Here is a 23,105-nt window from a genome sequence, read left to right as displayed (position 1 = left end):
ATTGGAGGTCTGCTCCTCGACTGAGACAATTGAAGCGGAACAAAGAATTCCGTATTATTTCTCGCTCTATATTTGGCAACCTTAATTCGGTAGTGATACAAATTATTTGCAATTATTCCAACCAGATCTCTATTCTACCGTAACTTCAGCTAAAATTCATCTGAAATTGAATGGGAGCCAACATTATTCTGATGCAATATTTTATTCGGTGTCGAAAAAGTCTCGGAGATTGAATTTTTGGCTAATTTGAGCGAATGATTTCTTTCAACTTTGGAAGAGAAAACATTTTTACTCGTGCGGAATCACTATAGCGTGAGAAACAGTTGTTTCTATTTGTGCTAAAACCAAAGTATAAGGAAAAAAGCTGTGGTATTAATTCCCAGTTTTGATTGTTATAAACTGGCAAATTACATTCACAACGTGAGAATTCAATTTTAAGATTTTCGATAACTGTAGCGAATCGAATAGCTCAGTATTTTCGATCGCCCTAATTGGCAAACAACTTTTCCTATCGTTCCCACCGAGTTCTGGACAACTGACCATGGACCTTCCGGAAAAACCCGTTCAGTTAATTAGTTAAGTGACATTTAAATCAGAAAGGTTTGCCAACTGATTTGAAAAAATTAAAGTCAGATCTTGTATTTGTCATATTACATACAGATGAGTTCGTCGTAGCTTACCCTTACTGATATTTCATAATTATTACGGTGGGGAGTTTGCTTAAATATTATTGATGGCCAGGTTGGTCGATGTTTCAGTAGGAGGCAGCAGAGTAGACTGTACCATAAGATTTGGGTTTCTCGTATTTTTCGTATCCGTAAGACGAAGGGCTGTATTCGTAGCTTTCTGGTTTCTTATTGTAACCGTAAGGCTGCTGGTATTCGTAGCTGGGCTTGGCTTCGTAGCCGTAAGTAGAGGGACGACTGTATTCGTATCTTGACTTTTGGTGCTGGTATCCATAAGAAGGTTGGTATTCGTAGCTAGGCTTCTTGTCGTAACCGTAAGATGGAGGGCTGTATTCGTAGCTAGCTGCCTTACCATAACCATAAGGAGTTTGTTGGTATTCATAGCCAGGTTTCTTGTCGTATCCGTAAGAAGGTGGGCTGTACTCGTAGCTCGGTTTCTTACTATAGCCGTAAGAAGAAGGTTGGTATTCATAGCTATGTTTCTTGTCGTAACCGTAAGACGGGGGACTGTACTCGTAGCTTGGTTTCTTGTCGTAACCATAAGACGGAGGGCTGTACTCGTAGCTAGGTTTCTTGTCGTAACCGTAAGAAGCTGCTTGATAGCCATAGATAGGTTTCCAGGGATAACCGTAGCTTGATTTCTTGTTGTATTCAGTAGAAGGTTGGTAGCTATTGTTGGATTTCTTATCGTAACCGTAAGTGGGTGCCTTGTGGGCCGTATCAGAAATTGAGGAATCATCGTAACTGTAGCTTCCTCTCTTGTAAGAATATTGGTCGCTGGCCGTAGTGGCAACCGTACTGGCTATCATCAGGGAAACCAAAGCAATCTGTAACAGCCATTGAACATTAGAATCATACGAATAAAAATTAATAGCTAATTTTTAAATGAAATTAAATTTTAGACTTACAGTGAATTTGACCATGTTGTGATTATTAATGTTGCTTTGTTTCTAAAACAGGAGCTGTTATGGTCGAATTGCTGGAATGAGCAACTGATGATAGTGGACTAGGAGACTTCAGGTATTTATAGTAGAAAAACCTGTTGGCCGTCCAACCTTGGGTGTAACCGAAGAAACTGACCGTAGACGGGTAAGCCGTTTAGTTGATTATTTTACAACATTGACCGAAAAAAAAAAAATCGTGATTTCGTCTTTCACACTTTTCCCAGCTCTCGCGTGCGGAACTGGCGAGTCCGTGGCAGAAACAAAAAATCGTAAATATCGCACGTAATTGATGTCACGGTATTACAGCAATTATAATTTGTCTATTTACGTGTTTTTGTGTTTGATCGTACGTTATTGTCATTTTTTAGGTTTTACTCCTATATCACACGTGGACACGCCTTAGCACAGATTTTGTCAAGGATGGAATCATTATCAATTTGATGGGGCTCTTGCGTCCTTTGTGGTAATAAGTGTTTTCACACAGTATATTCCAAGTCGTGTTCTTCTCCGCCCATTAATCTGAAGAAATCAAGTTAAAGACCATCACAGTCGAAATTTTAATCTCATGCTTGGCAGACTCCACCTTCATCCTCAGCATTTGTAGGCGTCAATGAGAAAAAAAAAGAACTTCTTATTTTCAATTTCCTAACCCGTTAAAAATTTTTTTATTTAGATTAACAGCATCCTGTTTGAATGGAGAAATTACCAATGTCGGCCAAGTTACGTCTCTCTTTTTCCCATTTCTTTAAATCCCCTCTGTCCTCGTGTACACCCATGTGAGTGTATTCACGAGTCTGAGGCCCTTATTCCACCTGGTGGAGTCAACTCTTCAGTGGATGGACCACTTGTGGATGCCTGGCTGTATTTCCCAGGCTGTAAGGTAGGAAACATTTATCTCTATTCTTCCTTTGTGACTGTTTGGTGGAGTTGGTTTAAATCGTGACGTAGTACTACGGACTACGATAACTCATTTGTAGAACGACTTAAGGCTCGGTTTTGTACCTCACAACTTTGTCTGTGGCTAAACGGTATCATTGTATTACAATCACGCAGAGAATTATTGAATTGTGCACTGATACGAAAGGGCTCGTGTTTAACACAAAGGGAATATTGGAGGGATAAAGTTAGGTCGACAATTTAGATGATCAGTAGCTGGGTGAGTAGTAGCTGCCGTAAGATTTAGGTGTCTCGTATTTGTTGTAGCCATAAGATGGGAGGCTGCGGCTGCCGTATTGAGGGGGGACGTAGTTTGGTTTTCCGCGGTATTCATAAGGAGAAGGTTGGTCGTATTCGTAGCTACCTTTGGGAAATGTCTCACCATAAGGTCCGTAGGTTCCCTTCCAGTTCCCGTTGTACGACGGAGAATTGGCCAAAGTGACAGTCGCGAATAAGACAAGGACTAAGGCAACCTGAAAAATATTCAAACACAAAAGACAAAAGTGCAGCTTAAGCCAATAGATCCATCGTTAAACAAATTCGAATTTGAGATCCCATTATGAACCTACAGTAAATTTCACCATGATGAGATGTTTAATATTTTTGCAAGAGGAGCTCTTATTTTCGTATTGCCGGAATCGGGCGGAATGAGCAACTGATGACAGTAGACAACCGGACGGACGGTATTTATACGAATAAACGGACGGAAAAAATAACAATCGATAAAAAAAACATGGCATTGATGACGATATGCCCTCGTATTAAACGCTATCAAAACTTTTAATCGAAGGACCAAGCAATTCTGTAGAACCACCCGAGCGGTTAATTTCACATGAGATCGAGAAACATTCATAGCGCTTATTTTTTATGACATAGGGTTTAGATAATCGACCGTGAATAGAATCGGTAACATTTCAAGTAAAGCGAATACATCGACCAATTGATTCCCGAGACATTGAATACCATAATTAATACCATTAAATTAATTTTCTATGGTCACAGCTCAGATTTACACCATACACTACACTGTGTGAAATTCTTGTCTAATTAGTACCTGTGAAAAAGAAATTTCTGTGCCTGACTTGATATTTTGTTAATAACTCTACTGCCATATGAGCTGTATAGGGCATTTCACATTTTGTGTATGGAACTTTCCTGCTAGTTCAACTTCATTGCGGACGTTGTAAAATTTCCACGAAAATCCTGCATAATGATTCCTTTGCATTTAAAGTCAAACTTTTTCTAGAGTCGGTTGATTTTATTTTAGAAAAAGTTGTTTTTATTAGTTATTCGTTCGACATTCACAGAAACTTCCAAACTCATCTTATAGTATACACAATAATACATACACTAAATGCTAAAAACATCCTAGGAATTTGAATACGTCAGGGGGGGTCAATTGCTGATGATGGGTCAGTGGAACGATTTAATAGCTTGGTGAGTAGCCGCCGTAAGACTTGGGTTTCTCGTATTTGCTGTAACCGTATGAGGGGGATTCATAGCCGGTGCTGGGCTTGTAATAGGTGACTGGGAAGGGGGCATCATAACCGTAGCTATCTTTCTTGTTGTAGTCGTAAGGGGAAGTGTAGTAATCTTTTTTGCCGGAATAGTAAGGGACGGCCTCGTAGTGGCTTGGCTTCTTGTTGTATCCGTAGTCATCGTGGGAGGCACCATAACCGTAGCTATCTTTCTTGTGGTAGGAGTCAGGGGAAGCATCGTATCCTTTTTTCTCTCCGTAGGACTCGTAGGGACGTTCATAGGAATATGGGCCATCAGCCATGGCGAAGGCTGCGAGAGCGACGAAAACTAAAGCGGTCTGAAAAAATTTCGGAAATTGTGGACAGATACAGAAGATGCACGGCGCCAAATTCAAATTTAAAAAAAAAAAGGAAAGAAAGAAGAAATTTGTTGTTAACTTACAGCGAATTTGGCCATGTCAACTGATTTGTTGTTTTTTTTTGGTGCTAAATAGCTGTGAGCTCTGCTATTGTCGAATTGCTTGAAGGAGCAACTGATAACAGTGGAACTCGCAGACAGCCGGTATTTATATGAGGGAACATGCACGGACCGATGAGCACGCGGCATTGATGACGCCCTCGTCTTAGATTTCATGGCAAAACCTTGAAGAAGGACCGCCTGCCCGGCAATAATACACGGAACGATCTTTTTATTTTTGCCGACCGAGGAAACAATTTAGTTCGTCCAAGGTGCGCGGATTCACGCACCGTAACAAACAACCAAACAACTGTAAACAAATTCGGTGTTACCGTACTAAACTTAAGAAATTTGTAGATTTTCTAAACTTAATTAGCGATAGATTTTTCTCGCAAGGACAGTCATGTGTTTAATGCCCTCACGAAATTAAAGAATGGAATGACACGTGTTCTGCTTAATGAGTTTTCCAACAAAAAAATGACGTCACTCTGGCTTGTATGGAAATCCCACCATAATAATTTGATGGTGACTCTCTTATTGGTCATGGTTCTACCAGACGATTTAGACTGATTTATCGCTTTTTGCCGGACCGGTTTAATAAGACGTTGCCTGATGATGGATGTCTTGTCAAACGTAAAAAGAAGAAACTCGAAGAGAAAGCAAAACATTCTAATCTGACCCCAAATTTTGATTTAAAAAAAATCCTTGAATAGTGTGTATAGAGCGCATGCGCATACCCCGTTCGATTTTCTTTTCACGTAACGACGCAACAACAACAAAAAAAAAATTGAATATACGCTGTGGAGCAGCACATGTGTCTTATTTATCATTTAGATTGCCAAGTTGCGTTCTAGCAGAAGACTTTGTGCTTTTCCGCAGTTCAGATTTTATAGCGACAGTTTTGTTTTGGTTTGTTTTGTTCGCTCGGCTGAGAAGCGCATGCGCGGGAATCCATCAGCAGCATCACCACCGGTATCGAGTTGCTTTTCTGCTGCTGTAGTGTTACTCCGTATCAGTGAATTCGATCGACTAACATCTGTGCTGTCCTGTTTAACGTCTCATCCCCATATAGTCTCTAGATCAGAAAATACAGTAGGACTGGGTGGGCAACATCTTTCGATTGCGTTTTTAGTTCTCTCCAGATTGTTCGGCAGAGAGTTGAGTAATCGTAAATTGCTGCTGTTGGAACTGAAGAAACTGATTTTTTTTACGTCCATGTCTGGCTTTCTAAAATTTGTTGAAACCCAGAAAAAGAAGAAGAGAAAGCAAAAGTGTTGCAAATCTTTCGCCAAAAGTAATCATTTTAGGGGGAAATTATTCTAATTTATAGCCGAATAGATAAACAAAATGGAAAATGGTTGATAGCGGGAAAAGTGTGAGTGTCAATGTGTAATCGGTGGTTTCCAATCGTTTATTTAGGAATCAACACAATAATTAAAGAAGAAGAATGAAAAAAGAAAAATTGTGTGCGATTTCTCCGACCAGCCGGAGTCCAGACATCGATGCTGGATGGGCATGGATTATTGCTGTAGCCGCTCTATTCGCATCGGCGATTTCCTCGGGTAAACTTTTCTGATGTTACAATTTGTCTTTTGCTCTGCAATGATTATCTGTTAATATACTTACAGGCGTCTACTTCACTTTTAGCATGTATTTCCCAATACTTTTGAACGAGTTCCAGGCCTCTCGGGCCGCTACCGCCTGGGTCGGATCGCTCAATAACGGCATCTACATGCTGGCAGGTTATTACCATAGAGAGAAACTTGATCCAGACAACTTTCTTTCAAATCTGTTCAAGGCCGCCTGTTATTATTATTATTACCCTAGGTCCGATAGCCACATTTTCTATACGGCGGATTGGATGCCGATGGACGGTTATGATCGGTGGCATGACATCCATGATCGGACTGGCTTTGAGCAGCGTAGCGCCCAGTCTGACTATGCTCTTTTTCACTTACGGCGGGATTACAGGTATGTAATAAAATCATTGAATTACGCTATCACGAATCTACACAACTAAACTGGATGACTTTATTGTATGTATAGCGTTCGGGCTTTGTTTGAATTACACGTCGTGGATCGTGGCCATTTCGGACAGTTTCAACAAGAAACACGCCATCGCTTTCTCGCTTAGCCAGTCCGGTGTTGGGCTGGGCATTTTCATCTTCGGTCCGCTCTTTAGTTTTCTCATCACCGAATTTGGATGGAGAGGAGCTTTGCTCATCACCGGAGCCTGCACTCTCCAGCTGACGTGTCTGGGCGCTCTGATCTTCCCGTTAAGAAGTCCGAAGGAGATAGAAATCACCAATTTGGAAAGCCATCCGCTAACCAAAGAGGCGAAATGCACGGACGAGGAAATCAAGGAGATATTACATAATCTCAACTCTGAAGTCGCTGCTGTCGTCGATGAACCCACCACCGACTCAAAGTGGAAGAATCACTGCGCTGCTATGCTTCATCTCAGCTGCTTCTTTTGGTCGGTGGCCACGTCCATTCCGTACATTCTACTGGCGGATTACGCCCGTTCTCTCGATCTGATGGAGTAATATTAATTGTTCAGATTTTGAATTTAGCGTTGTAGTAACTCTCTCCCTTTTACAGATATTACATCATCATGCTGAGCACGATGGGGATAGGAGATCTCATATGCCGTTTAGTTATAGGGCCACTCATCACCGTTTGGAAATTAGACGTCACGAAACTGTACGCCATCTCGCAGATAGCCTGCGCCATAACAATTGCTTCCTTTCCAACCGTGGTGAACGGCGTCCAGATGATTATCCAAGGTTTCTTATTCAGCGTGACTTTCGGCTGTCAGTGTTTGTTTCTCGGTAATTTACTACAATGGTCCAATGAATCCGCTTTCGATTTCGTCCCATTCAATTTAATGGTTCTATTTTTAGCTCTCGTTCCGCGCGCGCTTTTCGGAAGTGAAAATTTGAATCGAATCTTTGGCGTCTCCATGTTTTTCGGAGGAATTGGCATTCTTATTGGTCCACCGATCGTAAGTATTTGTTTATTATTTTATTTGAAATTATTGTGTCATTCTTTTTCGTAATTATTAGGCAGGACTTATTGTGGATATCACGCCAGGTCGCTCTTATTGGTTGGCCTTTGTCTTCGCTTCTGTCATGGAACTTTTATCGGCGATCGCCACAATAGGCGCTCTGTTCTTCGCTAATCGAAAATGAAGTCTTTCCAAAAATTGAATAATTTCCGGTTTGTTGAAATTAAGTGAGATTTATTTTTTTTTTCGTTAGTTAATTCGACATTCTCCACATGTTATGGACAATTACAGATTTTTTTCAAAAATAGATACTAGGAATTTTGCGGTCGTGTAAAGGCATTCGGGTCAAATAATTCCGATTATTTTTTACTGGTGGGTCTGGTGATGGAATTAATAGCTTGGGGAGTAGCTGCCGTAAGATTTGGGTTTCTCGTATTTGTCGTAACCGTAAGATGGGGGGCTGTAGTCGTAGCTTGGTTTCTTACCATAGCCGTAAGGAGAAGGTTGGTATTCGTAGCTAGGTTTCTTGTCGTATCCGTAGGAAGGTGGGCTGTAATCGTAGCTTGGTTTCTTATCGTAGCCATAAGAAGAAGGCTGGTATTCGTAGCTAGGTTTCTTGTCGTAACCGTAAGATGGAGGACTGTAGTCGTAGCTTGGTTTCTTGTCGTAGCCGTAAGGAGCAGAGTGATAACCATAGCTAGGTTTGTTATCGTAACCCTTGTCGTATCCCTTTGGGCCCTTGTAGTCCATATCGTACTTGACCGAGTACGAGGATCCGTATGGTGAATATCCTTTGCTTCCACCGTAGGAATAAGGATCGCTGGCCATGGAGACGGCCACCAAAACGACGAGAGCAAACAAGGAACTCTGCAAATGTTTCAAGGATGTGTCACTCATAACTTACAGGTATGTAGTCAAACATAAAATACTCTAGCATTTTAGTAGATAGAAACTTACAGTGAAATTGGCCATTTTGTGTTGTAGTACTGTTTCTATTTCTTCAAGAGAGCTGTTGGTGTTATTGTTGAATTGTTGGAACAAACAACTGATGACAGTAGACTCGGAGACGGTCAGTATTTATAGCAAGTGGAAAAGCCGGTCGGCATATGGCGACAGTGAGAAAGCGCAAATAAGCGGCATTGATAACGCCCTCGTTTTTTTCAGTTTCATAAAATCCTTGGAGAATGATTTACGCGACGTACTATAAAACACGAATCAGTGGTTTTCTAAATTTGTCTCACTGGACAAGTAAAAGCAGCATTTAGATTTGTTTCATTGAGCTTAAGGGCGGGTTTTAACTATAATAACGTTTAGTTGTGACCATTGGAATTCCCCCGGTTCGCTTAAATTTTTCATTGAATTTGTTAACAATTTTGTTACCACACACCACGCCCTGCTATAAGTTGTCGCCGATCAGAATGATCATGGACCGTAAGTCGGAAACAGGAAATTTGATAGCGACGATGGAGTGAAACGGTGATTGGTTAAATAGAGTAACAGGTGCAACACGAAACTTCGCATGTCTCTACCAACATATACTTTCACCTGCTGAAGATAAAAACGAAACCTCATTTTATAGGAAGTTTCTTATACATCCACTGATCTTTTCCTTTTCTAATGTAGCAACTGCAGTTGCTTAAAAGAATAGACTCGCTTCCCGATTTAATTTAAATTACGAATCTCATATTTGAGATTCGCAAATGAATTGTTAATGAAAAATTGGAATCTCGCGATCCTGATTGAAAAACGAAATTGATAATTGCAGGCGAAGGCCAGCGACGTTAGGCAAGACTGAATTAAATGTAGACGGTAATGGGGTTTACTATGCAATTTATTCATTTCCTTGAAATAATCCAACGATAATTGCGCCATGATAGTCAAAGTTAAAGAAAAATATAATAATGCACTTGATCAGAGAAATTCGACGGATTGTTGAAGAGAGAAGAGTTTTTTAAAACGGTGCGGCTTTATGGCTGGCGGTTATAGATATGACTTTCAATAAGCTGAGTAGCTTCCGTAAGATTTGGGTTTCTCATACTTGTTGTCGTATCCTTTAGACTGCACGTAAGATGGTTGAGGGTTGTATGCCTTGGCTTTCATTTGGTACGAGGGTTGAGGTGGATTGTATGCCTTCGTGTTGTAAGTTGGGGCTTGACGATACTCTTTAGGTTTCATGTAGTATGATGGAGTCTCGTAATGTTTCCTCTCGTAAGAAGTTTCGTAAGCCTTGGGCTTCATGTTGTATGATGATGGAGTCTCGTAATGTTTCTTCTCGGGGACATAAGAAGATCCGTAAGGGGCAGGCTGCTCGTAGGGTTTCCCATTGTATCCATTGGCCATTGCAACGGCAGCGAAAGAAACAAGAATCACAGCGATCTGGAGAATATTTGGGGAAACAACAAACTAAATTTAAAATCCTTGCCTGGCTTAATCAATGATAGAATTAAAGTTAACTTACAGTGAATTTGGCCATTGTGGTCTGTCTTTTTCTTGCTGTTGTTTTCAGAAAAGCTGTATTGAATTGCTGAAAGGAGCAAGTGGTAACTACCGACTTGACGTGAGTCGGTATTTATAGGAGAAAAGTATCTAGGCAGAACGGACTGGTGGGTTGGAACACGTCATTGATGTCACATCAATTCACTTTCGTGCTAACCTTGGCCTGGGGGTGTGTGACTAAAATTAGAACCACCCCATATTTAAAGACGAAGTACTTTTTACTTTAAAAAGACCTTAACTGGGTTTGCGGTTCACTGTACAGCGGTATAAAACAAAAGGAGAAAAAATTCGTTATAAATAGAAAATAAATGTGGTTCTAATTGTCAATTGAGAATTGACTGGTTTGCATACAGTCACTTAGCTGAGTTTACAAAGTTGGCGGGGCCTTTTTGCGAAACCCAACAAGGTCTTAATCAATTTTTCCAATCTTGGCACTTTTTTCTACTAATTTTTCTACTTGAACTCATCAACTATTCTCAAATCAACTGATATAATCTACGTCTACTCTATAAACTTTGCATCATTTTTGAAAAAAACCGCGTCATTCCTTTTCAGACACCTAGTAGAGAAATTTCGTACTACTTTATCGTTGTCGTTGTCGTCTGCGTTGTGTTGGAATGTTTGGTTCAAGAAGTGATATTTCTTTAATCTTCTCATGACTTTCTGTTGTAAGGAATATTTTTATCTGTTTAAATAGAGAGGGCACCGAGTAACTGTAATTTTGTCTAAGTATAAACTGTCTAATGTTAGACAGTTCTCTAACCTCGAATCCCCAGACCAGCCCCAGACCCCAATAGGCAATAGCTATTACAGTTGATATTTGGGACCTTGATATATGCACATTCAACGCTTCGTGAAAATGTATTAATCATAAATTATTGCTCAGTTTTTTTTGTTTTTCTTCACTTAGAATTATAGGTAAAATCTTCCACATTTGAGGAATAAATTCATTTATTAATTAATAGATTAACAAAGACCGATAAATCTAGTAGATTAAATCACCTAGTAGTATGCAAATTTAAAAAAAAAAAAAAAACAGAACATCAAACATTATCAACTCTCAGTTGGAATGCTGTATACTTTGGTTTTATTAAATGCATGCATATCAAGGCTTTTTACAAAAGATAGGGCTATTTTTCCAAGTTAACAACTGGTATAGAGTTTTATTTGTTAATTAATAATTTCGCTTTTTTCCCACAGGAAGATCTACGATGCTGTCATTTTTCTAACGTCCAGTTGAAGCCATTCTGAGAAGGTACTTTTCAGCCATTATCTAAAACAAAAGTATTGTACTATCATTTCCTATGAATTTGGTTGAAGGTCATAACTCATAAGGAACGTTACTTAAGTGTCATGCGGTGGTTTAAGGTTGGGTGGGATTTGAGTAAGACACGTGTTCAACATTTTGCTGCAAGGCTTGAGTTGAGAGGTAAGGTTGAAAGAAACTTTTCAATTTCCAATGAATTTGATTGAAGGTCATAAGGAAAATTACGTAAAAGTGTCATGTGGTGGTGTAGAGGTTGGGTGAGAAGAGAATGACACGTGTTTCATCATTATCAAGCAGGTACAATAGCCGCAAGGTTAAGAAATTTGGTTTTCATTTTGATATTGCTCTTTGTAGACCCATCCCCGCAGCAACGTCATCCTGCAGAAGGAAAGGCCAGTTTGCATTTCAATCGAAGGTCATGGAGATCATTACGTAAAACGTGTCATGCAGTGGTGTAGAGGTTGGGTGAGAACGGGACGTTTTTCATCATTATCAAGGAGGTAGAATAGCCGCAAGGCTTGAGAGGTGAGGGTAAGAAAAATTGGTTTAAAAGGAAATAGAAAAGGCAAAAGAGATCAGTCGAAAGAGTATCTCCGACCCGATAACAACTGCAGTACAAAATTTGTCACCAACTGCATTATTCTCATTCGTAATCGAAGGTAAACATTCGTTTGTTGTACATGGAGTGTTGAATCGATTTAATTTTTATTTATGTTTGTTAATATGCCACTGATAACTGAATGTTTTCAAATTATTTATTGTCTAGATAATTATGGCGTCGTTCTGCTGTTGGTTATCGTTGTGTCGACGACTGGCGTACCGATGTCTCCTGGGTATGGCGGATACCAAACCGCAACGCTGCCGTCTAACTACAAAACAAAATCAAACGCAACGACCAGTTACTACACCGAGGCCCCCAACTACTACACTGAGAAGCTAGGCCGAATGTTACACAGCCACGTATGCTGCCCCAGTCAACTACACCGAGGTCCCCAAATAATACTCTGCTCCAAGCTACTACCAGAGGCTGATAGCTACATCAAGGTCCCCGAATATTAAACTACAACCTACGCTGCTCCCAGCTACTACACACCGCAACAACTGTAGTGCTGTATCAGTCATCAACTGCATTCTTCCAATTCTCATTCATGGGTAAATGTTCCGTTTTTACATGGAGTTTTATATCAATTCTACTTTTTCTATGTGTTAACATACCACTTATAACTTATTCTTAATATTAATATTAAGTCTTTATTTTTTAGTTAACTATGGCGTCGTTCTACCGTTTGTTATCGTTTATTGCTATGTCGACCACTACCGATGTCTCATGGGTATGGAGGATACAGAACCGCAACGTCGCCGCCTAACTACATAACAACAAACGCAACAACCAGTTACTACACCGAAGCCCACAAGTACTACTCAGATCCCAGCTGCTATACCGAGGCTCCCGCTTATTACATCATCGAGGCCCACCTGTACTACACCACCAAGGCACCGGAGTATTACACCACAACCTACGCTGTTCCAGCCTACTACACCGAGGTTCCCAAGCACTACACCACCAGAGAATCGGAGTACGCGACTACGTATGCTCCCCCAGCTTACTACACCAAGGCTCCCAAGTATTACTCTGTTCCAGCTTACTACACCGAGGCCCTGAATACTACTCTGCACCCTGCAACTTACCCACAACTGAGGCGGCCGAGTGTTCTGCGGTACCTACTTTCTACACAGCGGCTTCTCCATCGTACTACGTTGATCCGAATTACTACTCCGAGGTTCCAGTTAACTACACCAAAATCTACGCTACCCCCAGCTACTACACTGGAGCTCTTGTTCACTGAAACACCAAGGCACCTGAGTATTATACCACTACTTGTGCTTCTCAGACCTACTACACTGAATCTTTGAAATATTACTCTGCACCGAGTTACAACACCACTACGGCATCTGATTATTACATCCCAACCTATGCTTCTCTAGCCTCTTCGTAACTTGAAATTGAAATTAATGAGAATAAATTTTTTAATGCGAGTAATTATCTTGTAAGACTTTAAACACCTCCAAGCATTTTAACATTGCATCGTATTCTGATTTTCAAGAAGAACGACTGTTGCTTAAGTCGCTTAAAACCAGAACACTCGGATACTTGAACGAATTTCATTTTCTGGTCAAGTTAAGAAAGAGACGTACAACTTAGCGTTTTTTCTTTAACTTACTCTTGTATCTTTATCTAACTTAGCCCTAACAAATGGACTCTATGAAAAATTTTATGTTTACTTCTACATAGTCATTGATCTCCGGACTCTGCCAATAAATTTTCTAAGTCCCTTTAATACTTGTGCATAACATCTGTTATAAATTATTACATTCACAATGAACAACATATTAAAAGGAATTGCTTTATTATCCCACCTCCACCCACAATTCCACCACATTTTACAATCACATACAAGTCATACATACATACACATATACACACATGCACTTAAGTTAACCCGTTGGCTGCCACGCCATACAACCCGTAGGTTGTTTTTCTACTACTCTACGCGCCACGTCAGAAGGATCTATGACCAAGGAGGGACTTGCCATTGCTGACAAGTCCGGGCTGACACGGTGACAGGAGAAGATGAAATGCACAACCTCTAGAATCCATCACCGTATCGACAAGGGGGAAGTCCCTATGGTGCATTGCCTAACAGGCGCCTTGCGGCGAATTTTGGGCTGGTGCGACTGTCCGACCCCGCGGCATGGAAACCACGAGACCAAACAGCGCGGCCCGTGCTAAGGAGCTAGGGGAGAACAAAGGCGTGGCAGCCAACGGGTTAACTAACACATAACGAAATAATACCAACAATACGATGATCCACGTTTATGACGAGTCTGAGTCTCGGTGCCGGTCGCGATGATCCACGTTGATGACGAGTCTCGGAATTCCATCTTCTCGACGTCTCATCTGCATTACCTGAATAAAGACAAAAACATTCTTAGTGACATGCCATTATGCAAATAAAAGTTACATAACAGTCACATAGTACATATTTTTTGCTAAAAACTTTAAAGGACTCTTTAAATTGCTTTAAATCTACCTAACAAAATTGAGAACTGTACAAATAACAAAGCTCACTTGCTAGTAAAAAAAAAAAAATTCCGGAAGTATACCGGAAGTAACCCAGCTCCTCAACCATTGAGCTGACGTCAAATTAAACCACATATTCATGATCTCCATGAAATTTGGGGTCGATTAGATGTGATTAAAACGAAATCCAAAATTTGGCCAAAATCGAGAATTTTCCTGAGACATAGAGCTGTATTTCACGACGGCGTGACAAAGACATATCATTATAAAAGATTAGTAGATGTACGATGAGGAATTTCAATTGACTAGGCGAAGTTAGACGAGAGATGGAACAATGGAAATAGTATACAGAGCGATGAAAAACGAGATATAATACACTACGATGCAACGATGGAGAACAAATTCGTGCGATACATGTCATATAATCACATGCAAAACCATTAAGGAGCTGGAGTATAGGCTTCCTGGTCATCCCCATGTCCGCGGATGTGGCGATGAATAATGGAGACAGATCCCTGGATAGCCATCAGACGGCACTTCCTCCGGAGGCGGCGCCAAGGAGCCGGGGGGATGTTGAGGGCGACAGCAACCGCGTTGTTTGAAGGGAGCCAGGATCCCAAGGCGCCAATAACGAAGGGGAGAGTTAACCCCAGGCAGCTGTATTTCTCTATTTTTCTGGCATGGCCAGCGTCAAGGGACTCAGGAGCGTCGAAGGTGATGGTGAGATCAATTATTGTTGGTGGGTCGGTCGAGAAGATGACTATGTCCGGCCTCAGGGTTGAGCCAGGGAAGACTCTGTTGACAGACGCTGCATGGCCGGCCCTGGTGATGGTTTTCACAATTTCCGCCAGCACAAGGTCGTGTCGGCGGCCAATGGCCGGAAGATTACTGCGGCAATGGCTGGTCACGTGTGAGGTAGTCTCGGCATCGACCTTGCATCTCCTGCACTTGGTGTTGGGAGCAGAGCAACCAGGATTCCCGAGGAGCGGAAGCAGGCCGAGGCGGCTCTTGTGGATGAGATTCCACTCGTTGAATGAGAGGCAGGTCCGATGAGATGAGAGGCGGGCAACGTCGTTAGATGGGTCAAGTAGTAGCCCCCTTGCTACCCTGCCCTGATGCAAGGCATTCGTGAGGGAGATTGTCCAGCGTTTCCGGATGACTGTGCGGAGGCCCCTTACAGCTTTCAGAGAGAGGCAGGAGACGTCGTCGGCGATCACTTTGGTCGATTCATCGCCGGATACATCGATCCTAACCTCAAGTCTTCGTGCTGATTTCCTGGCACGGGACCAGGTATTGGAGCCGCACTTGTAGAAACGGGTGTCATAGAGTCCACCTTCTAACGAGCCAGAGAGGTAGTTAGAAAGAGGCAGCGGATCAGGTGGCTTGCCGTCGAATCCCCTGGAGATGTTTTGGCTGAGCTGGGCTCTGGCAGTGAGGCGGACAACCGGATCGTTGCTATCGAGGAGTTGAGTGGCACGAGCGATGATCCAGATGTCCGAATCTTTTGCCAGTTGAGAGGCACCTAAGCCGCCAGCCCTGCGATCAGAATAGAGGAAGCCGTTATGAGCAGTGTGGGGGACGTTGGCAACGAAACGGAGGAATTCGGCACAGCGAGCATCCATCTCATTGAGAAAACCGCGAAGGACCCTCCCTGTGGCGAGATGATGAGAGAGAGACGGCAGTAGGTGGGCTCTGTAAACCTCCAGTTTTTGCCAAGGCGCCAAGTCAGAATCGGCGACCTTAATCAGCTTGTCGGGCAGATCACAGACGGGTCGAAATGTTAGACGAGTGCCCATGGGGACTCCTAAGTAGCACTCGCTCTCTCCTTCCTCCAAGCAGCGAAGAGAGGTGCCATGAATGTGCAGGAGAGATGAGTTGGTGGCCTTACCCTTGGACAGGGAGAGGAAAGAGCATTTTGCGACGTTGAACCTGAGCCCGAGTTTCGCCGCCACAGCAAGCATGGCGTCAAGAGTAGGCTGAAGCTGATCAGGAGAGGATCCAATGAGGGAGAGGTCATCCGCGTAAGCAGTGGCCTTCAGCAGGGAGCCGAAGAGATTAAAGCCTTGGTTGGTAGGATCCTTGGCGCAGCGGATGAGGGGCTCAGCGGCAAGGTTGAAGATGATGGAGCTTAGTCCATCTCCCTGACGGACACCGGACGTGGGATGAACGGTGACCAGTTCCTTGTTGACAACAAACTGGAAGATGCTGTTGGTGTAGATGTCAGTGAGAATGTCACGGAGCTCTGTCGGGATCGGAAGACTCTGAAAGAGTTGATGGAGGAAATCGTGGGGGAGCGAGCCAAAGGCGTTGGCAAGGTCGAGCCAGCAGATGGTGAGTCGGCTTTTCTTGAGCTTGGCCTGTTCGATGGCCGATTCCAGCAGCATGGTGTGTTCTTGTATTCCATGGACCCCAGGAAGGAAGCCCTTCTGTTCAAATGACAACCAGTCATTGTCGGACGCGACTGCGGTAAGGCGGGATGCTATGGAGCTCGAGAAGAGCTTGTATATGGTGGAAAGCAGCGATATGGGCCTGAAATTGCCGTAGTCGTCAGTAGGGCCCTTCTTGTATACCGGGATGGTGCGAGCCGATTTCCAACAGGCAGGAATGCCGTAGAGCCAGACCGCAGCGTAGAGGAGCTCAAGCAGCCGCCCAAAAGGGTCCAGACGAAGAATGTCTTTGTATTCAACGCCGTCAGCTCCAGGAGAAGTATTGGAGGCCCGTTTGAGCTTGTGTGCGACCTCCTGGCTCGATGGTGGAAGTGAGAGCAAGGAGAGGTCGTCATCGGACAGAGGGGCCCAAGAGCATGCGTCGTACGCCGCTTTCGCTACCATAATGTCCGCTTCCGGAGGGCGAGGCTGCTCATAGGTGGCCTTGAGGAAGAGTGTGGCGGACTCGATGGAGCCAGTGTAGCACTGCGATGTCTCGCCCAGAACCTTGCGTACGGCCCTCTTCGGGTATCTTTTGAAGAGTGCTTGGAGTTTGCTGGCCGCCTCCCATCGCTTGGCATTGTTCTTCTGACGGATTCGCTGTTGTTGCCTGGACTGGTGCCTATGCGTGTTGGACCTTTGAGGTGACGTACGAGGAGGACGAGGAGGTCTAGAGGCCTCACTGCTAGGTGGGTCGTCTTTCGAAGTGCGAGAGTGCCAGTCGGCAGCGAGATCAGATGCGATCGTGTCCAGCTCAGTCCTGGAGGAGCACTCCATGATTATGGGAGCCCAGTGTTCGTAGAAGAGGTTGGCAGGAGTTGGACCGTCTTCTTCGTCAGGCAAGCTGCCGTCCAGATCGTCTACTCCTAGTTCGAGAGAGGGACTGGAAGCGCCGGAGTTCGTGGTAGGCGAAGTCCCGAGAGGAGAGTGAGGCGAAGAAATTGGCTGGTATGGAACGACAGGGCCTTGGTGAGAGACGCATGCTGGCAGATTGATGGTAGGTGGAGCAGGAGCTCGTCTTGTCGCTGGAGGCGTTGGCTGTGGCCTAGCGTGTGAAGGGAAAAGAGCCGGATGTGGTGCATCAATGCCTGCCAGTGGGAAGTTAGCCGAAGGAGCAGGATCCCGACGGGGCCTGCCAAAGCGTGCCGTGGGGGGAGAGCAGCCCGAGTGTGGTGATGGGATCCATGAATCGTCCCTTGTCTTACGAGTAGAGGTGTCATCAGGCGTCTCGTAGTAGGTTGGAGCAGGAGTATGAGCAGGTGTAGTCCTCACAGTATCCAAAGAGGCACGGTTAGTTGCCCCAGCCAGGGCACCATTCCTGCTGGCCTGTTTAGCAGCCGCACGGGCAATGACAGAAGGGTAGCAGCGGTTGGAGCAAAACTTCTTCTTGTCGTTGTGGCAGATGAAGGTATTTCTGCAGGCACTGTTGCCACAGGCTTTCTCCATGTCGACGGATAGACGGATGGCCAGAGGCTGCCCCGATTCAGTGAAGTAGAGTCGGAGTAGAAGAGTCGGTGTAGTAGAGTCGGTGTAGTAGAGTCGGTGAAGTAGAGTCGGTGTAGTAGAATCGGTGTAGTAGAGCCGGTCAGTTGACGCGGGCCAACGAGCCGGACAAACTGACGGATGAAAAAACCACCTGACACTGGCCGGAAGGCGGACAAGCTGGCGGAAAATTAATCAGCTGACGCGGGCCAACGAGCCGGACAAACTGAGCGGAGGTGAAGAGTCAGCTGACGGGCAATGAAGCCGGACAACGATGCTGGAACAACTGGAACGTAGAAACAGCAGACGGAAACAGATGGCGGGCTGAATAGCTGGACACTGACACTGGACACTTGGACACTGGACACTGTGACAGCTGACTGGAAGGGCGTTGACGAAAGACGACGGAGTGAAACAGGATTTTGCGGACGGTCCGGCGGAACCGACCAACGCAATCGGGCGGGAGATAAAAGGAGAAATCACGGACGATCTGGCGAGATCGACCAATGAGTTCAAACAAACGGGGGGAATATCCACGGACGATCTGACGAGATCGACCAATGAACTCTCGTCACACGACACACAGCAATTATTATATTGAACAGGACAAACGGACGATCAAGAATGAAATATAATAATTGTAAATGTTGCTTTCTTCGGGTTGAAGATCTGGACGACTGCGACTGCGACGTAAACTGCCAGCTGGCCAGTTTCTTCGTGGTTATTTTGTACGTCGAATGAATATTTACTGAACTACTGAATAATTTTCTCCCTGCCACATTTCACCCAGAAGCCAATCGCAGATCACAACAGACGAAATTCCCAGGTGATGATGGACGCCAGTCTAACTTCTACTTCACTTCCAATGTCGTCCAAATTCGCCAATGTCGCAGTAGTAGGAGGGGTGGTGTAGTTTGGTCGGTGTAGTAGCTCTGGTGTAGTATGATCGGTGAGTCAGTGGGAGTTATCCCGCTAGGTGTTGGTCTGGTCACTGAGAGAAAAGGCGGCTCCGCCGGCTTGATTAAATGAGAAGAGGAACTGTATAAAACTTGACTTGCCCAATCACTCGTGCCGAAGCAATTAGGCGAGTGCCGAGTAAGCCTAGTGAGCAATTCGTCCAATTGGTTGATCAGTAACTTCCAATTCCCATATGCCAATATGGTTTCTCAATATGAAGTAGCCGTTCAAGGAACGGTGGCTACTGCCATCTAGTGGCGTTGTTGGCGTGCTGGATAGCAGCCATCTGGCGGAGAAGAGAGATGACTCGAGCCGTAGCGTGGTGCGTAGGGACGAGATTAGCATGGAATGTCAAAATAAAGTATATGCAGCAAAGTGAACAAAACTGAGTTCAGATTGAAGAGCACTGCAAGTTTAATGTTGGTGGTGGATTACACAGCACAGAAATCAAGTTTTTCCACTCTAAAAATTCAATCCAGGAGGAGCACCTCTTACACACGTCCGATCGGTTCGACAGCAGACGAACCACAATTCCACCACATTTTACAATCACATACAAGTCATACATACATACACATATACACACATGCACTTAAGTTAACCCGTTGGCTGCCACGCCATACAACCCGTAGGTTGTTTTTCTACTACTCTACGCGCCACGTCAGAAGGATCTATGACCAAGGAGGGACTTGCCATTGCTGACAAGTCCGGGCTGACACGGTGACAGGAGAAGATGAAATGCACAACCTCTAGAATCCATCACCGTATCGACAAGGGGGAAGTCCCTATGGTGCATTGCCTAACAGGCGCCTTGCGGCGAATTTTGGGCTGGTGCGACTGTCCGACCCCGCGGCATGGAAACCACGAGACCAAACAGCGCGGCCCGTGCTAAGGAGCTAGGGGAGAACAAAGGCGTGGCAGCCAACGGGTTAACTAACACATAACGAAATAATACCAACAATACGATGATCCACGTTTATGACGAGTCTGAGTCTCGGTGCCGGTCGCGATGATCCACGTTGATGACGAGTCTCGGAATTCCATCTTCTCGACGTCTCATCTGCATTACCTGAATAAAGACAAAAACATTCTTAGTGACATGCCATTATGCAAATAAAAGTTACATAACAGTCACATAGTACATATTTTTTGCTAAAAACTTTAAAGGACTCTTTAAATTGCTTTAAATCTACCTAACAAAATTGAGAACTGTACAAATAACAAAGCTCACTTGCTAGTAAAAAAAAAAAAATTCCGGAAGTATACCGGAAGTAACCCAGCTCCTCAACCATTGAGCTGACGTCAAATTAAACCACATATTCATGATCTCCATGAAATTTGGGGTCGATTAGATGTGATTAAAACGAAATCCAAAATTTGGCCAAAATCGAGAATTTTCCTGAACTATAGTTCAGGAAAATTCTCAAAACCGGAAGTACGCGTACGTAAAAATCAAAACATGAACTTTACCACAAATTTAACGAGGATCACGAATATGTTGTTTGTTTGTGCGTCGACTGAATATTTACTGAACTACTGACTGAAATGAGAAAACCGGAAGTAGAAAAAAAGCAAATATCGATAATTTAACAAGTGAGCTTTGTTGGCGGAATAGTTATCGTCAGTTACCACTAAAAAATTTCCACACAATAACTGCCGATAAATGTTTAAAGAGATGTGCAAAGTAACTAAAACTGACTGTTTTGACAGCTGAAAATTATCGAAAAGCCATCTAGCGTTAGAAAAAAAACCACGTCTAAGTAACACTTCGTTTGCGCGCAAGATAGCTATGGCTTAATTTTGGAATTATGACACAGACACAGAGTTTAACGCAAGTAGATTATTACTACTACTAGATACTAGTAAATAATCTAAGAAAATAAGTCAATTGCCGGGTACCTGGGCATGATTCCGTGGAGAGTGACAGGCGGACGGAAGCGACTGGTCTAACTCGTCAGTTAAGTACGACAAATTGTTTGGCAGCATAATAATTAAGCAGAGAAGCTAGATGAGTGTGGGTAGCGAAGATAAGGATGGAGAGTTGGTAGAAGTCACTCTTCTGTAATGGACAAAGGCCAGCATCAAGGATCTCTGTGCCAAGACCACACAATTCCAATAAAGAAACTGCGTTGTAGATTGACATCGGCGGCTGACTCGCGAAATCCGATGGATCCAATGGCATACCACACAACCTATGAATTCCTAAAGCAAAGAACAGAAAAAGGTTTTAACATTGCATTGAGGCCCATGATACATGATTAAGCGAGAACATAGAAGAACACCTTTACCTCAAACTGTTGTAGGCTTCCTATTACTCATTTCTTGTAGCTTTGAAGTGGGAGATGCAGGGAATGGCAACAATACAATTTCATGACGCAACAACCCCACCAAAAGTGTTCAAAGGTGTCAACATCTTTCAGGCAAGAAGGAACCTGTTAAACAAATGGGTGTGAATTTTGAGATTATTTTATTGCATTGATGGATGATGAGATTGTAAATTAGGAAGGTTATGCTTACCTGTAACCGTATATGCAATGCCACAACTTTTGGGCATAACAGCTTGCGGTTTTGTCTAAGATGTGAGAGGATGATGCAGATGAAGCTGAGTGTGTGAGTCACAGAAGGGTTGAGCAACTGGTTTTTAAAATGGAGTCCAAATTTAATCTGATGACTAGACGGCAGGTACATTTTCTAGAATTCCAAGTAAAGTACACAATTAGTCGATTGGTCACGTGAGTGATAGACAATTTGTTACTATGTAGTTAGAATAATAACAATAAGCTTACATGTAAATAATTGGTTGATTTTGGGCAGTAAAACATGAAAATTCGAAAACAGAAGATGACAAAACTCTTTATACATTTCGCCATATTAAAAACAATACAAACACCATCTAGCGGCACACTGGACAATCGTGTGAATTGTTAAGAACAACCGCTAGACGAGACACGAGACAGTTGTCAAGCTCCCAAGGAACTGAAATGTGGAACATGGAAAGAATTCGAAAAGTGAAATCAATATTCAGCCTAAGTTAGCAATAATGTTTTTGAAACTGAAAACCTGAAAGACGAATGAACTTGGTATTATTTTAACTTAATGTTCTAATGCATATTTACCAGTCAATTTGTCATCATTTGCCAGACGTAATGACGACCATTGTTGAAGCTAGCCAGGAATTCTAATAAGCTGTCATCAATCGGTTCAATCCTGCAGCTGTAACGCCTATACTAAAAATGAAATCAAGAATTGTAATATCACAGCAATCTTACAATTTTCTGTTCTTGTCTTTCAGATACACGTTTTGTAAATGGCGAATCTCAAATGAATTCAAGAACTGTGAGTTGTCATTTCACTTAATTGACTTTCTTTTCTGATTTTAATAATGGTGAGCTGCAGTTTGATCACATAAACTAAATAACATTTTATGCATCTACAATCAATTGTGTTTGTCCTGAAGTTTTTGTTTGATTTTTATAGGTGATATTCCAGACATACCATATTGCAAGTACTTACCTGAGCAGCTGAGTTCTTCCTTTTTGTGGTTCCTTTCAATTGATTCATTTGAGGTATTACTCGCTGTCACTGCAATCTTGTTTTAAAATTGACATCTAAATCATCTTTTTAGTTTAATCCCTCATTGCTGTTCCAGACCTTAGCCACAAGTGGAATATGCAGAGAATTATCTTTTTTTTACTGTATTCTTAATTAGTCATTTTATTTCATGTCAGGTTAACCCTTGCTACAATTTGAAGAAGTTGACGGTTACAGAAGAGCTTGCTTTCAATCAATATCAATAAATTAGGTAGATGTAGATAACTTACAAGTGCCTCTCTGGGCTCCCTTCTTTTCTGTGGCCCCGTTTCCCTTACTAATAACTAACTAACGCC

The 23,105-nt window shown here is 43.1% G+C and overlaps 5 protein-coding genes and 3 long non-coding RNA genes across 12 annotated transcripts; 3 read left to right on the top strand and 5 right to left on the bottom strand.

Moving 5' to 3' along the window:
- Positions 1 to 623: 623 nt before the first annotated feature.
- On the bottom strand, positions 624 to 1,702 carry LOC124313305 (extensin-2-like). Its single transcript, XM_046778160.1, has 2 exons — positions 1,595 to 1,702; positions 624 to 1,513 (listed from the first exon to the last, which is right to left on the bottom strand). Exons 1-2 carry the CDS (start codon positions 1,607 to 1,609, stop codon positions 755 to 757), a joined length of 774 nt encoding a protein of 257 aa, XP_046634116.1. The 5' UTR covers positions 1,610 to 1,702; the 3' UTR covers positions 624 to 754.
- Positions 1,703 to 3,822: 2,120 nt separating this feature from the next.
- On the bottom strand, positions 3,823 to 4,601 carry LOC124313386 (putative eggshell protein). The gene is made up of 2 exons (XM_046778299.1): positions 4,487 to 4,601; positions 3,823 to 4,382 (listed from the first exon to the last, which is right to left on the bottom strand). Exons 1-2 carry the CDS (start codon positions 4,499 to 4,501, stop codon positions 3,993 to 3,995), a joined length of 405 nt encoding a protein of 134 aa, XP_046634255.1. The 5' UTR covers positions 4,502 to 4,601; the 3' UTR covers positions 3,823 to 3,992.
- Positions 4,596 to 22,896, top strand: LOC124313662. Of its 2 annotated transcripts, none has more exons than XR_006910964.1 (5): positions 4,596 to 4,606; positions 22,172 to 22,298; positions 22,511 to 22,603; positions 22,696 to 22,784; positions 22,844 to 22,896. It is a non-coding gene; the product is annotated as an uncharacterized LOC124313662 (long non-coding RNA). The 2 variants fall into 2 exon arrangements; XR_006910965.1 differs by having other exon boundaries at positions 22,676 to 22,784.
- On the top strand, positions 5,345 to 7,836 carry LOC124313093 (monocarboxylate transporter 14-like). Of its 2 annotated transcripts, none has more exons than XM_046777815.1 (8): positions 5,345 to 5,473; positions 5,921 to 6,063; positions 6,130 to 6,243; positions 6,329 to 6,472; positions 6,548 to 7,043; positions 7,103 to 7,332; positions 7,405 to 7,505; positions 7,567 to 7,836. In XM_046777815.1, exons 2-8 carry the CDS (start codon positions 5,949 to 5,951, stop codon positions 7,690 to 7,692), a joined length of 1,326 nt encoding a protein of 441 aa, XP_046633771.1. In that variant the 5' UTR covers positions 5,345 to 5,473; positions 5,921 to 5,948; the 3' UTR covers positions 7,693 to 7,836. The 2 variants fall into 2 exon arrangements, with proteins under 2 accessions (XP_046633771.1, XP_046633772.1); XM_046777816.1 differs by lacking the exon at positions 5,345 to 5,473 and adding an exon at positions 5,491 to 5,795.
- Positions 7,879 to 8,572, bottom strand: LOC124313435 (extensin-2-like). Its single transcript, XM_046778359.1, has 2 exons — positions 8,466 to 8,572; positions 7,879 to 8,375 (listed from the first exon to the last, which is right to left on the bottom strand). The coding sequence occupies exons 1-2, from the start codon at positions 8,478 to 8,480 to the stop codon at positions 7,899 to 7,901; spliced, it is 492 nt and encodes a 163-aa protein (XP_046634315.1). The 5' UTR covers positions 8,481 to 8,572; the 3' UTR covers positions 7,879 to 7,898.
- Positions 9,322 to 10,102, bottom strand: LOC124313476 (extensin-3-like). Its single transcript, XM_046778424.1, has 2 exons — positions 9,967 to 10,102; positions 9,322 to 9,884 (listed from the first exon to the last, which is right to left on the bottom strand). The coding sequence occupies exons 1-2, from the start codon at positions 9,979 to 9,981 to the stop codon at positions 9,504 to 9,506; spliced, it is 396 nt and encodes a 131-aa protein (XP_046634380.1). The 5' UTR covers positions 9,982 to 10,102; the 3' UTR covers positions 9,322 to 9,503.
- Positions 10,348 to 12,825, top strand: LOC124313652. Its single transcript, XR_006910954.1, has 7 exons — positions 10,348 to 10,410; positions 10,560 to 10,637; positions 11,205 to 11,259; positions 11,325 to 11,584; positions 11,788 to 11,930; positions 12,038 to 12,423; positions 12,534 to 12,825. It is a non-coding gene; the product is annotated as an uncharacterized LOC124313652 (long non-coding RNA).
- On the bottom strand, positions 20,103 to 22,125 carry LOC124313625. Of its 3 annotated transcripts, none has more exons than XR_006910907.1 (5): positions 22,005 to 22,125; positions 21,736 to 21,909; positions 21,501 to 21,650; positions 21,118 to 21,420; positions 20,103 to 20,287 (listed from the first exon to the last, which is right to left on the bottom strand). It is a non-coding gene; the product is annotated as an uncharacterized LOC124313625 (long non-coding RNA). The 3 variants fall into 3 exon arrangements; XR_006910905.1 differs by having other exon boundaries at positions 21,507 to 21,650; XR_006910906.1 differs by having other exon boundaries at positions 20,103 to 20,278; positions 21,507 to 21,650.
- Positions 22,897 to 23,105: the final 209 nt, after the last annotated feature.

Source organism: Daphnia pulicaria, chromosome 9 (assembly GCF_021234035.1).
Source record: "Daphnia pulicaria isolate SC F1-1A chromosome 9, SC_F0-13Bv2, whole genome shotgun sequence".
Classification (NCBI taxonomy): domain Eukaryota; kingdom Metazoa; phylum Arthropoda; class Branchiopoda; order Diplostraca; family Daphniidae; genus Daphnia; species Daphnia pulicaria.
Note: the sequence above shows the minus strand (reverse complement) of the source record. Positions and strands in the feature narration are given on the sequence as shown.